The sequence below is a fragment of the Cololabis saira genome, chromosome 11 (genome assembly GCF_033807715.1).
Source record: "Cololabis saira isolate AMF1-May2022 chromosome 11, fColSai1.1, whole genome shotgun sequence".
Taxonomy (NCBI): domain Eukaryota; kingdom Metazoa; phylum Chordata; class Actinopteri; order Beloniformes; family Belonidae; genus Cololabis; species Cololabis saira.
In genome coordinates, this window is record NC_084597.1 from 19,010,731 (window position 1) to 19,025,971 (window position 15,241).

The 15,241-nt window shown below is 40.3% G+C and overlaps 1 protein-coding gene across 1 annotated transcript; it reads right to left on the reverse strand.

Moving 5' to 3' along the window:
• Window positions 1-1,615: 1,615 nt before the first annotated feature.
• On the reverse strand, window positions 1,616-14,562 carry wdr41 (WD repeat domain 41). Its single transcript, XM_061733328.1, has 14 exons — window positions 14,393-14,562; window positions 14,232-14,301; window positions 11,136-11,251; window positions 9,296-9,344; window positions 9,076-9,204; window positions 8,915-8,977; window positions 7,473-7,584; window positions 7,322-7,384; window positions 7,143-7,247; window positions 5,821-6,005; window positions 5,607-5,728; window positions 2,445-2,530; window positions 2,120-2,253; window positions 1,616-2,032 (listed from the first exon to the last, which is right to left on the reverse strand). The coding sequence occupies exons 2-14, from the start codon at window positions 14,277-14,279 to the stop codon at window positions 1,892-1,894; spliced, it is 1,353 nt and encodes a 450-aa protein (XP_061589312.1). The 5' UTR covers window positions 14,280-14,301; window positions 14,393-14,562; the 3' UTR covers window positions 1,616-1,891.
• Window positions 14,563-15,241: the final 679 nt, after the last annotated feature.

Genomic DNA, 15,241 nt, shown 5'->3' on the forward strand with positions numbered 1-15,241 from the left:
AAGATCCTGCAAGAGATGAAAAGAGAGATTGAAGAAGTCAAACGAGAAAGTGTGAAGGACAAAATTGACTTGCTGTAGCAGAAAGAAAAACTGAAGATGGAGAAAAACTAACTGTTGGAGAAACAGAAAGAACATCAGAAAGAAATGGAAATACTTAGAGAAGGAAAGATGGATTTGGAGAAGGAAATAAAACTCCTGGAATCAAAACAGAGAAACCTGGATGAGGAGAGAACTGAGATGGAGAAAATCAAGAAGAGGATGGAAGAAAACAGTCAAGAACTACAGATGGAGAGCAGGAAGCTGCAGTAGGTGGTCAACATGTTGCAGGACAATCAGAAACAACTGGAAGAGGGTTGGAAAAACCTGAACCGGGAAAGACACAAACCCGGGGAACATCAAAGGAAAAATGGAGCGAGAACACAAAGAACTTGAGATGCAGAAGATGAAACTGCAGCAGGAGTTCACAAAGTTAGAGGACGACAAGAGACACCTGGAAGAGGTTAGGGGAACCATGGAAATGCAGGGATCCACAATACAACCGGACATACACTGAAAAAGAGTCCTGAAAGAGAGGAGGAAACTGCAGCGGCAGAGGGAGAACTTTGAGGCAGACAGGAAACAACTAGAAGATGAGAAGAGAGCCTTGAAAGTACAGAAAACTACTATGGGTCAGTCCAAGGTAATCATGCAAGACGCCAAGAAAAAGATCCAAAAAGACAAGAAAAAGTTGCATCTGGAGTTGACAAACGCAGAAGAGCAGAAGATGAAAATGGAAGATTTGAGGATCCAACTTGAGAAAGAGATGGTTGAACTGCAGAAGAAGAACGATGGAGAAGAAAAGAGTGAAGAATAACCAAAAACCTGCAGAACAACTCTTCCTCTCCTCTTTAAACTTTTCTTCTTCCTTTCTGGGCAGCAATGTCTCTACATGTGCAGCCGACTCTGTGATCACCAAATATTTGGGTTTTCTCCGTTAATCTACTTAGGTTAACTAAAATGTAAATTGCCCCCTCATTAAAATCATGTGTTTCAGTAACTACGTCACATTCTGTCTGCTTTTTATTGTTGCTTCAATAAATGAACAAAGAAATCATTTCAAGTTCAGTGTTTCTGATACCAGTTTTTCCTTTCAGGTACCGGTTCTGGCACCTGGACTTTGGGTTTTGCCAAATACTGAGTGCTGATTCAATACCAGTGTTATTTTATATGAAAAAAAATATGTCCTCCCAGAATAATTTGTAAAAGTTTGAGGTTAAGCCATCTTGACCCAGAGCTTTGTCTCCTGACATTTTAATAGCTGTATCTAATTCTTTCAGTTATTTCTGAGTCACACAGTTCTTTAAACGTTAAATTAAATTGAGGAATATTTAGATTAATGTTGTCTTGAAAAGGAAGAAGAATAATGTTTTGAGTAAAATTGATATATTTCTTCTGCAATTATTTTATTATCAGAGCATTCTACATTAACCATCAAGTTATTTATTTTATTTCTCTCTTAATATCAGTCATGACAGCAGGACACAAACGCCCTCATGTGGACGAAGAACAGACTGCAATTATTCTGCATTGGAAGTAAATTCAGATGTTACACAATTGTCTGATCACATCTGGATACATCTGTATTTAATAGCACCAGGAATGGATTAGGACACATGGACCACAACAGACAGGTTTTGGAGGGATGAAAATAAAGACAATAAAGACCATTTTTCTATTTCGGAGAAGAAACATAAATACATATGTAGTTCTTTTCCATCTTTAATAGCTTTTTTCAGTCAAAAGGCAAATGACAGTGTAAATTACTTTATCATTAAATGTAAACAGCAGTCAGAAAAGCAACATCCAGCATCAGCCTCGCACCACTTCCTGCTGCAAGGCGGACGGTTACAGATTAAAGTCCTCCGTTTTCCTCCAATTTCTGGAAAAGCGCCAGGCTGCGCAGACGGGATTGCCGCTCTCCGTTCTTCCACAGAATCAGCAGCTGGTCCGTCGAGCAGGTCACCAAACCGTTTTCCTTGAAGCTGACAAACATCTCATACAAAAAAAGAAAAGAAAAAAAAGAAAGGCTCAAGCACTTCTTCAAGACACGAGTTTCAAAATCTGAATCAGTGACTCTTACCTGCACCGCACCAGAGTGGCCAATCAGATCTCCTGTCAGTTCCAGCATCCTCAAGTTGGGGATGTCTACGACCTTCTTCGACTGAGGACCAGACTGTTTGTGTGCGCGGCCAAAAGTCCACATCCCAAAGAAGCCTGTTATCAGATCACGAAATAAGAGTCGACTATGAGAACAAGATCTGATGGATTAACAGGATAACCGATGAACCTGTGTGTGTGTGTGTGTGTGTGTGTGTGTGTGTGTGTGTGTGTGTGTGTGTGTGTGTGTGTGTGTGTGTGTGTGTGTGTGTGTGTGTGTGTGTGTGTGTGTGTGTGTGTGTGTGTACCTGCAGAGGCTGGTTCAGCAGGTAAAGGCAAGTCCTGGATCTCCCACATCCTCACACTGCCGTCCTCAGAGCACGACATCAGTTCACTAAAACAAACCCACACACTCAGTTTAGTCTGACAGAAGCTTGAATAATAAATGACAACAATAACGACAATAATGGTGATAATAATAAGAATAGTAATGAGAGGCTGTGTTTCTTGAACAGACACAGGCTCATCATTCATTAACGATTTTAAAGAGTGCTCCCATTCAAAAATTATTATTTTTTCTTCTGAAGGTTCTTGAATTAAAAAGGAAAAACATGAATGGTAATGCATTATGAACTTCGAGGGGGCGGAGGGGAACATGACTGAAATTTGAGTTTGTATTTCTAGTTTCTTTTATTTATTTAGACAGAACGCTGCGTGGCTACACCGATGTAAAACAGCGTCTCAGGAAATGAAGGCAAACGTGCCGATGTGACATGGACAATGGCGTCCTCATGTGGATGAAGAGGGAAGTGCGTGCTTGTTATGCTCAGCTGGACTGCCAGGACAGTATTTCAGGTAAAACTACTAGACTGGTATCTGAAGGCAGATATTTTGAGCCAGAATATTTTGTGTAAATCTTGGTGAGTAAAACAAATGTTGTAAATTTCATCTCTATTTCTTTGATGCTTTACAACATGGCATTTAAAAAAAAACTTAATTATTTTTAAAATGCATAACTTTATAATATACAACTTAGGGCCAAATCCACAAAGAATAGATTGTGCCCGCAAATAGCGCTGTGAATTGCGTCGCATTTGCGCCCGCAATTTGCCCCGCCTTAAGGTCCTATTCACAAAAGATTTTGCTCTAATGATATACCAGCGCAGACACGCCCATAAAGTTTTGGAGCTGAGTGCAATTTGCACTTGTCTGAGTCGAGCGGAGCTGTTTCCAGTGTTCTCCATATTTCAGCACACACATTGGTCCATAATGAAAACTGCAGAAATAAAAAATAAAGCGAGTGAAAATAAAACGCCGTGAGGCGCAAGGGCGCAATTTCCACTGGGAACAGGGGGGACATGCCCCCCCACTTTTCAAAGTCATGCTTTAGTCTCTCTCCCCCCGTTTTTTTTTTTTACAGTTTAAGAACTAACGGTAGGCTCAGCCTGTAAATCCTCAAGACACTGTGCGATGAGCCCCGTTCCCTCTCCTCCCTCCTCGCTCAGTGCTGTTCAAGGCTGATTTATGGTTCCGCGTTAAATCGACACAGAGCATATGGCTAAGGTTACGCGGCTGGCGCACCGTACAGTGCGCGTCGCCGCATCTTTCAGGCCCTTTTTGTGCGCAAGCAAGCTTTATAGATGAGGTCCCAGATAAGGATCTGACGGTAATTCATGTTCTGTGTTTTGCTACACACACCTACAGGTCAGCTGTTAAACACACACATTCTAGATTTATATGTTTATATGGTGGAATTGTTTGTAACAAAGCAGCCCCTACTGTATGGATGAATCCTGAGCTCCGTCCTGTTATTTTTATTTTTAAATCCGAGAGAAGTCCACAACCCCACTTGATCTGACTGTCTACAGTCATGTCTGACTATAGATTTCACCTTTAATATCATTCAGTATCACACAGGCTTGAATGACATTGAAGAGAGAGAGAAACAGAGAGATGGGGAGTGAGGAGTGAGTTTGCGCGCAGTTAATACACGCTTCTGAAACACGGTATTTGCTCCACTATTTTTGCGTGTGGTAAATAGCGCTGGCCTTTGTGAATTACACGGTTTTTGCAATGAGGCTTATTTGCATAGAGAGGGGGCAATTTTGCGCCGAATGTATGAATATTACCTAATTTACATGCATGCAAATGGCACAGGCGCACAATGCCACTATTTGCTTGGCAGCACAGTTTGTGATGCAATTCCCCCTTTGCGGGTGCTTTGTGAATTAGACGCTCTCTTTTTGTCTCATTTGCACCGGTTTAGCGGCCGCAAAAGCCGCGCAATCCTTTTGTGGATTTGGCCCTTAATGTCTGAATGAAATAATATGTATTTACATAAGGGAAAAAAAAAACTAAGGTCATTTGAAGCATTTACAGTAAATTTGAAAAAAAAAGATCAAAATGATCAAATACTGCTGAGTAATTGAAACATTCTGGAGAGATCTCGGGATGAAAGGAGGATGTTTTTTTTACCGCATCGATGGAAGAATTAGTCCGGCCGCCTGCCCTGATTTGTTTCCTCTTCAACACAGAGAACTGGTCTGATTCCTCTGGATTTAACTTTGATTGACTCCAGAGGAAGGCAGGCAGTGCAGATGGAAGCAGAGGAAACTGGCTGTGGTTGTCATTGGTCAGACATACGATGCCACACTCATGTCGGGGAGTCGGTCTCAACAGGGTTCAGGTCTGGACTCTGTGGTGGCCAATCCATGTGTGAAAATGATCCCCACTCCCTGAATCACAGTTTCACAATTTGAGCCCCCTGAATCCTTGCATCGTGGTCTTGGAATATGCTACGACGGAGTATTAGGGCCAAACTAAGACAAAAAAATTGGAAATTACGAGAATAAAGTCATAATATAATGAGAATAAAGTCGTAAAATTACAAGAATAAAGTCGTAATGTTGCGAGAATAAAGTCGTAATAGAATAAAGTCGTAATATTATGAGAATAAAGTCGTAAAATTACGAGAATAAAGTCGTAACATTACGAGAATAAAGTCGTAACATTACGAGAATAAAGTCGTAACATTACGAGAATAAAGTCGTAATGTTGCGAGAATAAAGTCTCAATATTATGAGAATATAATTTATGAGAACTCTAACAGGAAGAGCTTCTTCTCCCTGTGTTAAAATGAGGAATATTGAGCATCTTGTGAAGTTATATTTATATATTTATAATATATTACGACTTTATTCTCGTAATATTATGACTTTATTCTCGTAATTTTATGACTTTATTCTCGTAATTTTATGACTTTATTCTCATAATTTTACGACTTTATTCTCATTACATTATGACTTTATTCTCGTAATTTCCTGGCTTGGCAGTCCGGCTACAGAGAAATACCTTATTGCACCATGTCACAAACGACATCAAGCAAAGGAGACGATCTTGCATCACAAATCTGGTTTCTCCTGCCGTACTTCAGGGAACCAGAACCAGGAACTGTTTGGGAAATGTCGTACCTGTCGGAGAGCAGCATGGTGTGCAGCACGTTGGAGTCGTGGGCAGCCTTCCTGTAGGCCACCACGGCTTTGGTCACAACATCGTACACATACAAGCCACTGCCCACCGCTGCCAGGATGAGCTAGGACACGCACAGACAAGCACTTCGGCTAATAAATAAAATAACCACGCGATGCACAATGAGAGCATCCACCTGCGTCGTCCCGCGCTCACCTTCCCATTGGTGGTCAGGTACTGGATGGACATCTCACTGGGTTTGGGGGCGCCCAGTCGTATCTCGGTCTGACTGCCCGTCTGGGATTCCTCCCACAGGATGTGTTCGTAAGCCAGAACGTTCCAGTCGATCGCGTCCCACAAGATCAACTCGCCTGCGTGGGAGCCGCTGGCAAAAAGCCCATCTGAAGAGGCAGAAACTCAACTCAGCAGCCGTTTGCACATTTAAGCAAAGTGAAAACACTATAGTTTAGTTAGTAAGGCATCAAACCCCTGAGAAGAAGTGTGCTGCTGTCTCTCTTATAGATTTATGTTGCTTTTCAGCCTAATAATGGCCTCATTCAAGTGCATTAACATCTTTTTGGACTTGATATTGGTGGATCCAGTCGAAATCAATACCTGATATCAATTCGAAATCGCTCATCTGCTTTATCTTCAAGTATTTAGGAAATGGACCAAACCTGGATATTTAACCTTTCATTGAACTCTCCTTGAAACTAGGCCTGTGTTGCTGTATTTTTTTCATCATTACATTACAACTTTTGGTTATTTTTTTGTTTATCCCCAAAAAAGGAATGTTTTGTTGGACACGAGAATAACTGGTGCCATGTTTTTGCCTTTAAATATGTTTAAAGGTATGAAAACATTAAAGTGTTAGGTTATAATTGCATAAATTGTCTATATTTCATTACTTTATATACTGTCTTGGGGTTACATTTGCAAAAAATGCTAAAAACCAAATGCTCAAAAATTAAAAACCAAAATTGACCGAAAATGGAACAAATAAAAACCGAATGTGGGAAAAAATAAAACCGATTTCATCCGTCTCTGTTTGCTGCCCTGGATCTGTTTGGTAATTCTGACCCACACGATGTTTCTGAAAGCAGTTCTATCAGCATTCTGGGAGCTGATTGGTCCTTACAGCATCATTAGCTGCCAATACTTGCTGTTTAATCTCAATATAACACTAGTAGTAATACTTTGGATAACTACAGTCATATAATTCATGCAACAGCTCAAAAAACTGTTTTAATAACACTAACCCAAATCAATATTGGAATCGAATCGATTCTTGACATTTGATCAATCCCCAGCCCTACTTGAAACTGGAGGCACTTTGCCTAAAATAACTGCACTAATTTCCATTTGAACTGAATTGATGGCGTCTCATTAGAAGAAGGCGTACAATCTTTAAAAGGTACTTTGGTGTTTTATGGGTATGAAAGCTATGCAGCAGAGTCAGAAGAGCATCATAAAAACACCAAGAAAGCTGAATTCCTCAGTTTATCTCAACCCTGCAATGATGCAACAGGCGGACTAACCATTAACATTAATAAGAGCTCGAATCTGGTCTTGATGGTTGGACAGAGAGCAGATCTGAGCCACTGATGCAGAGGAATCGGTGGAGATCGTCAACCTGTAGATCACTGCGAAGAGGAAACAAACGTCACGTGAGGCAATTTGTCATCGTCGTTTGATCCGATCCACACGTTTCCCTCACCGATCTCTTTATCCATCGCTGCTGCGATGCAGTTCTTGGGCAGCTCTATCAGAGCGGTTATTCCTTCCCAACATGGCGAAACACAAACGCATTCATCAGTGTATGTGCAAACAGCAGCTCGAGGGTTGAGCACAGTTGTGTGTCCTCTTACCGGTGTCGCTCTGGTTCTGTTTGTGACACTGCAGCTGAAAGTGTTTGCTCCACACGCACAGCTCTTCCCCGCCAGATATCCACAAACACAGCCGCTCCAGCACCAGCAAACACTGACGCACACAAACATACACACCTGGGTTAGCGCATGAAACACAAGAATGTCTTCATAAACACACACTCAGATGAACATGCATAACAGCAGTGAAGCAGAGAGATCAGACATAATTAGCCCTTAAGATTTGGCAATTAACCTTCATCTGCAAGATTAAAAAAAAAAAAAAAAAAGCAATTAACGGCTTTTACCGGGCGAATATCTGAGAGTCACAGTTTGATTCGTGCAGTTCATATTCTTTCAACCCCCCACATGGATGCACAGAGCTGGATGGAAGGAGGGAAGGACCAGGACTGCTCTCCTGGGCGTCTTATGTGTTCAAATGTAACAACAGTAAAGGAACATTGCAAACAATAAAAAAAAGAACAACTCTATGTCTATCAAGATGTCTAAACATTCGCCAGGGACCAGAATAACGTGAATCAAAGCTCAGTTTTGAGCGAGAACAGAATATGTTTTTGCAACTAAATGTCAATTAATGTGAGCACATCAACCCACATCAAGATAACTTGTGTTTTAAGCCTCTGACTAGTCTCAACAATGTTGGTCCGCTTTAGTGACTGTGTGGACAAGGGTTTCCAGAGACACACCAAAGTCATTTTAAATTTGTAAGCATAAAAAAGCATATTAAAAGAACTGTTTGTCCGGGCAGATCCTTCCTGATAAAAGTCTGTACAAGTGGACAAGAAATGCGTTGAAATATTTCTGTTAAAAAGAGGACAGTTCGGGGCCTCTACTTCTAAAACTTGCGACTTCAGTTATAGATATACACAACTGTCCACAGCATTTGATCCACTCAAGCCTGAAAATAAAATCTCCAGAAGATCAAACAATCTCATCTCCGGTCACGCTCACGCTGTGAGAGCTGAGATCTCCAGCAGAAAGTGTCCTGCCATAACGAAAGAGTGCCAAACTATTTACCCGCAACATCTCTGGAGCTACAGACAGATGTAGTATGTGGTCCTGATGCTTTATTCCTTGTAATTATTCATGCTTCTACTTGTATTTACTTATCGATAGTTTGGTTGTTGACAAAAGAGCCAATGACGATCCGGGTCTAACGAGTGGGGACGGTCTGGCTAATCTTGTAACACCACTTTTTGCAGAAGACCTTTCTTGTGATACGATGTCCCCATGTGGTCAGAAGTGGTACTACATTAGTGGTATTGCTACATAAAGTGGCTTGAAATTATACTTGTATGTTAACAAAATCAAGAAAACATTACACTCGTGTCACTGATCTTAATCAAGTAAAAAATATCTGCAGTCTTGTGTCTCCAGCACGTCTTCAGTCACGTCTGAGCTGCTTCTCATCGCGTCACTGTTACCTTTACAGAGGACTGAAGATCTGAGATGGTCTGAACCCTGTTTCCTGTATCAGGATCCCACAGCTGACACATGAGATTAAGGAGAATCAAGTCTGAATTATAAACATGTACATCAGGGAGGTTCGGTCGGTGAACAAGTGGTCCACGGTGCATAAGGATACACTGACACTTCGGTCTGAAGAGGCGGTGATGAGCGACGTGTGCAAAGTGACCTCGTTACTGCAGGTGAAGGTGGTTATGGCTGTAATTTGCTGGGAGTGGCCTCTGAGCTCCTGCAGCCTCTCTCCAGTCTAGCAGTCAGACAAAAAAAATAATCATGGTGTGTTTTGAGGTTATTCCACTTATGTACAGGGTAGGAAAAAACAGCTTGCAGCGTATTACCTCAACATTCCAGACCAAAACGAGGCCATCGTCCCCCGCCGAGGCACATCTGGAAAACATAAGATGACATGAACACCGCCGCTTGATCTTATAGTAAGTGCTTTTCTTTGCGAGGTTCACAAGCCTCATGTCTCAAGTTCTGGCTTGTGTGACAAGGGATGAATGCATGAAAGTGCAGACAATATAATTCATTAAACAAGCTCAGAGGAGAGGTTACAAACAGGGAACTGTAAGGACGACTCAGGCTGGAAATTACAGAAAACCGCAAGCCACCAGGTTTGTTGAACCTTGAGGTGAAACACAAGTGCAACGTTGACACGGGAATGGACCAAACCAGCTCAGTTCAGATCCCTTCAAAGTAGGGATATTTTTTTCTTGAAATGGTTCTAATCCCTAAACAGTAAAAGCCATATTTGCATGAAACCTCTTAAATTAAAGCTCTTTCATTACATCTTGTGTCAGTGACCCAATTTAACGGTGAACAAAATCAACAGGTATTCCTATTTAAAAGGGTATTAATTGCTATTTATTTCCAGTTTACATTTTTATGTTAAGTTCATGTATATTACTTTCTTATCCTATTCTGTTTGATTGGGCTTTTATTTTGAAATGGCAAAAGTAACGTTGGTTAACTACTTAAGGCTGAAGCTTGAGCAGAATATAATCAAACTGAAATTAGTTGAGAATGTCAGTGTTAATGTCAGTGTTTTTTGGCGAGTTTAAGGGATTTTTGACCGTAATATAAAACATTTTTTTGATCATTTGCAAGGCAGTTAATGTATTTTGTTTGTTTATGTCTAATTCTTGGATATGATTTGGATATTTTCTATAAAAATCAAAGAATCATCAGTTCAAGTCTTTGACCGTCTTTCATCGTCTTTGAAGACGTTCACTTGATTGTTTTATTTCAAATCCATTGTGTTGCCATATAAAGGCAAAATCATTTTTTTTAAAACCTGTTATTGTCCAAATACTCCTGGACTAGGTGTAAATGGGCCTTTGGATCACTGACCAAGAAGATAAATGTAAGGATTTAAGTGGCCTTGGTGGCACAAGTGGGTCTCCTGATATCCTTGTCACAAATGATGTCTGATGTCAAAATTAAAAAAGAAGAAAAGTGAAGATGGTTTGAGCTGACTTATCCTCCCCTTCAGAAGGTTGACTAGTCAAACTCACTCCGTTCATGTGAGGAATCATTTCCCACAGCTCCATCTGCACTTGAGGAATCCTACAAAACACGTGTCGCGGGGCTCAGCACCTTAACTTGCCCTCTGACCCTGAACCATCCACCCTGTCTGTTCCCAAAAATCAACACACGGCATGACCGGACGAAACCGAGATGAAATGAAAAGAGAGGAACTGCTGAGGATACGTTCTTGGACTCCAGAAGCAATCTGGAGAAAATTTTCTGGCCTTTGCCCCCGACTGCGGACCTGTGTGCAGAGAGGACAAGACCCTGAGGATGGGGTTATTATTGGAGGTGACCAGGCGTAAAGCAACCTCCACCCCCTGACACACACACACACACACACACTTAAGTCTGTTATAAATCCCAATCTGAACACTTATGCTGAGCCACTCTACCATGCCAGTGTGTATTACAGCTTCACAAAGGAGCGCAGGTGCAGAACCTTTATATACGTGTGCATGTGTGTACACGCAACATTAAAAGGCTTTCTACTGTAACCGTGTGCACACACAATCACACGGTGGTGATGATTGGTCTCTTGTCATGCTCTGTAAGTTTTCTATAGACAAGGATCTCCTGTCAATCACAGAAGGATAGAGGCCGGCCAAGGGAAGAGAGGTTAGAGAGAAAGGGCGGGAGGGGTCTGCTTACCTGAAGTCATCAATCTGCACCAGAAATCGAACGATGTCAAAATGTCCTTTCAGCACCTGCAGCTCAGTGAAGCAGTTTCGGGGCTGTTCCTCTCCGATGCACAGCGCAGAGCTTTTCTGCAGAGACCAGAGGGAGAGCGGTGAGACTAACGGGCTGCGGGGGAGACGGAAACGCTGAGCCGGGAGACAGACGGGCAGACTGGAGAAGCGATACGAGGAACTGGGGAAATAACACATCTACCCAACTATTCACTTTTCAGAAAGAAATCTTCTGACTTCACAGTTTTGCTTAGGCGTCGGTTCGTTTTCAGATCCTGATTTTGCATTGCTACAGCCTGTAATACAGCATCAAAGATTTAACTCGCGGTTCCCAAAACTTTGTGGCCACAACTTTTGAACAAGGATTGAGGTATAGCACTTTACATTAGGACCACAGGAACGTTATCCAGGCTTTTTGTGGGACGTCTTTCCCCAATTAGCTTTATTTTTATACCACAAGGGCCAAACAAAGCTCTGTTGGAGATATTTTACTCCAAATATAAAAAAAAATATTATTAAAATGATTAAATTGATCGAGGATTTGCAAATCTTATAAACACATATATTTGCCAACAATGCTGAAAATAAGAATATATGTATTGACGACTATGATCCTCCATCCTATGCATCATCTGATACCATGTCATTTTCATAAACGGATCCCAATTCTTCTTTAAGTCAGCACAGGAAGTGACACAAAACCTCCTGTTTTATTCTCCAGGCAGAGAAGCAGAAACAGTTAGCTAGCGTTGGCTGTGCCAAAAATACAATGTTATTTCAGGCTGGAAAATCACTCAAGTCTGCAGTTTCCAGATGTTGAATGAATACTAAAAATGAATAATGAAAATGGCTTGATAAAGCTAACTTCATTAAACATTTGAGGAGTCATCACATGATAAAGACAAGTGTTTACCAAGGCAAAGGGAAAGCAGAAATGATAAAAATTCCCCAAACAAAGAAAGAAACCAGGGTAATGATGAGTTCTTCACTGTAAATTACATAAGATGAACATTAGAGCTCTAATACAGTTTCTCAGGTTGGATTTACATCTCTGAAGCTGGACTCTCCAAACTGAACATGTTTCATGTCGACTAAAATAAGTCCTGATAATCTGCTTTATGAGGGACAGTTTGTTCAAATGTCAGAAAACAAATGCCTTTTTACTTTCCATACTTCTGGCTACACATTAAGTTCCATTCCTGGATTTTATGTTTGAAAGAAGTTCTTTATTTTATGTTAGTTTAAGAAAATGTAATGTTTAATTTCTTAAAACAATATTTATTTATTTTTTAAATAACACTGGTATCAGGTTATTGCTAGGTATCGGCCAATAACCCAAAGCTCATGTAACAGAGAATGATACCAGAACATCTTTACATAATTACCTGTCTTCATGTCAGTAACAGGCCGGATGGACCGACAACTGAAAAGGCCTTTTTTAAATAAAAATAAAAATAAAAAAACTAAGATTGCTGGCACTGTAGAAGTCCAACGGTTTCGTTGGTGTCCCAGGTGAACTGATGAGGATTTTTGGTCCTGTTGTTATGGTAACAGAGAGGCTGGAGATGGTCCAGCTGTCAGCTTCACGTCACGAAAAATGTAAACAAACCCGACCAGTTAGCAGTTAGCGACCAGAAAACGATACCAGAGAAAGTATCCGGGATGGGAAATGTTTATCTGTAGAGCAGGATAAATATACCAGTCTCAACCATGTGATTCAGCAGATTTCACGTGACAGGTTATGATCCACAATCTCTCGGGACCTGAAGTGGACCACCCACATTAACTCCGTCAGGAAGAAGCTCAGCAGAGGTTGTACTTCCTGCGTCAGCTCAGGAAGTTTAACCTGCTACAGCAGCTGCTGATCACCTTCTACTCTGCCATCATACAGTCTGTTCTCTTATCTGCACTTCCATCACTGTCTGGTTCGGATAGGCCACCAAAATAGACCGGCTCAGACTGCAACTGACAATCAGGTCTGCAGAGAGGATAATTGGGACTAACCTCCCATCTATCCAGGACCTGTACCGGTCCAGGACCAGGAAACGTCAGGTAGCATCTCCGCAGACCCCTCACACCCAGGACACAGTCTGTCTGAACTCCTGCCCCCTGGACGGCGCTACAGAGAACTGTAGCCAAAACCTCCTGACTCAGAGACAGTTTCTTCCCCCAAGCTGTTGCTCTGATGAACTCTCATCACTCATAGAGTCTCAGAGTAATAAACCACTGTGGAATAATAATAACAATTATTAATTATTATTATTATTATTATTATTATTATTATAATTCTGATTCAGTCACTTAAATCAGAGTTTAAACTTAAGGCAATCAAAATATTTCAGCAACAGCCATTTTTCAAAAGACTCTGTTGCTGTTTTCCTTCAATATACATGAAACAAAGTTAAACAACTGAAAAGTGGTTCTTAGATGACTCAAAAATTAATTATTCTCAGAGTAATCAACCACTGTGCAATAATAATAATAATAATAATAATAATAATAATAATAATAATAACCACAATCATATGCTGTAACAAATTAATGCACCTTTCAATAACCATGTCTATCTAGTAATACTGCTGCAACTTTCACTTTTAAATTGTATATATGTTAATAAGAGCTGTCATTTGACTATTTACTGTACAGTGAGCGAAACAACCGGAGTCAAATTCCCTGTCTTGTTTGACCTGTCTTGGCCAATAAACCTGATTCTGATTCAGGGTTTCAACCTGAACACATTACCTCAGAATCAGAATCAGAATCAGAATCAGAATCAGAATCAGAAAGGGGGTTTATTGCCAAGTTTGTTAACACACACAAGGAATGTGTTGTGGTGACTGGTGCAATACAGTAAAAATAAAAATATAAAAGCAAACAAATATATGGAGATAAAGTAAGAGATAGAATAAAGTAAAATATATAAACAGAAATAAACAGAAATGTACAATATGAGGATTAAAAAGTACCGGATATGAATCTTTAAAAAAAGTGACGTAGGATGACAGATGACAGATAAAATGTATAAACAGAAATGAACACTCCCTGCAGGTAAACTCACCTCCACGGCGCTCTGCGCTTCACGACCACCGAGGATCCACCGCAGCATCGCTCTTATCCACTAAAGTCAGCTGAAGAAAGAGAAAACAGCCTGGCTTAGGAACCACTTCCCCTTTTTAAGACCGTAAACGCATCCATGTCACACCATTAGTCATGTCTCACCAGTCATTCGCTTAACAGGGAGACAAAGAATATAAATAAAACGAGCTTTGTTGTTCTGCTTCAGCTCGGTTAAGTTCCGATGCAGATGAAAACCTGACGCCTGTCGTGCTGCAGCTTCATGTTGGTTGTTGCAGAAATATTTCAGTCACGATAACAAACAACTACGGAAGCCTTTCGTGGACAAACAGCACTGAGATCGACTAATGGAGGTCACGTGTTTGATCTGGCACTTTATGGTGGACCATGAGGAACAAAAGCGACCAGAGATCTATTTAATTTTTGTTTTTTCTGCCTCTATTTATTCTTGTGTGTGTATATGGTAATTTAGTGGGCGTCTATAACTCAGATCTAAAGCAGAATTGGTCAAACAGGAAAACTTCCCGACAGGGAAGGAAGAAAAGTTGCAGTTCACTGACTAAAATGTTACAACTTTGCAGCTGAAATGCATTTATTAAAGTTTGTTTTTTTTAAATATAAACAAGAAAGACAGTTTTGGTCTCCTTTGCTAGACTTCACATCCATAACAACTTTTTTTTGTTTGTTTTTCCTATTTTTTGTCTGACATCAGGTAAAATTATGTAAAGCAACAAAGGTTTATATGGTCTTCTTTTGTTGGTATTCATACTAATGGTTAATACCAAGTGGGGAAAAACCTAAAGAATATATATGCATTTAAATATATAATCAATTTAATATATATATATATATATATATATATATATATATATATATATATAATTTTATTTTTTTAAATATATATATAATATATATATATATATATTTTTTTTTTTTTTTTTCAATAAATAATATAAACATATGTGAGGGGCAGTCGGTGGGGTGAGGGGTGGC

What these genes read in the sequence shown, in the direction of transcription:
- wdr41 (XM_061733328.1), bottom strand. Translation starts at nt 14,279, where the DNA reads ATGCTGCGGTGGATCCTCGGTGGTCGTGAAGCGCAGAGCGCCGTGGAG. An exon ending in ATCTTCAGTCCTCTGTAAAG is followed by an intron (nt 7,585 to 8,914) that starts GTAACAGTGACG and finishes TGTGTGCGTCAG; the next exon opens with TGTTTGCTGGTGCTGGAGCG. An exon ending in AGCTCTTATTAATGTTAATG is followed by an intron (nt 6,006 to 7,142) that starts GTTAGTCCGCCT and finishes CTGCCTCTTCAG; the next exon opens with ATGGGCTTTTTGCCAGCGGC.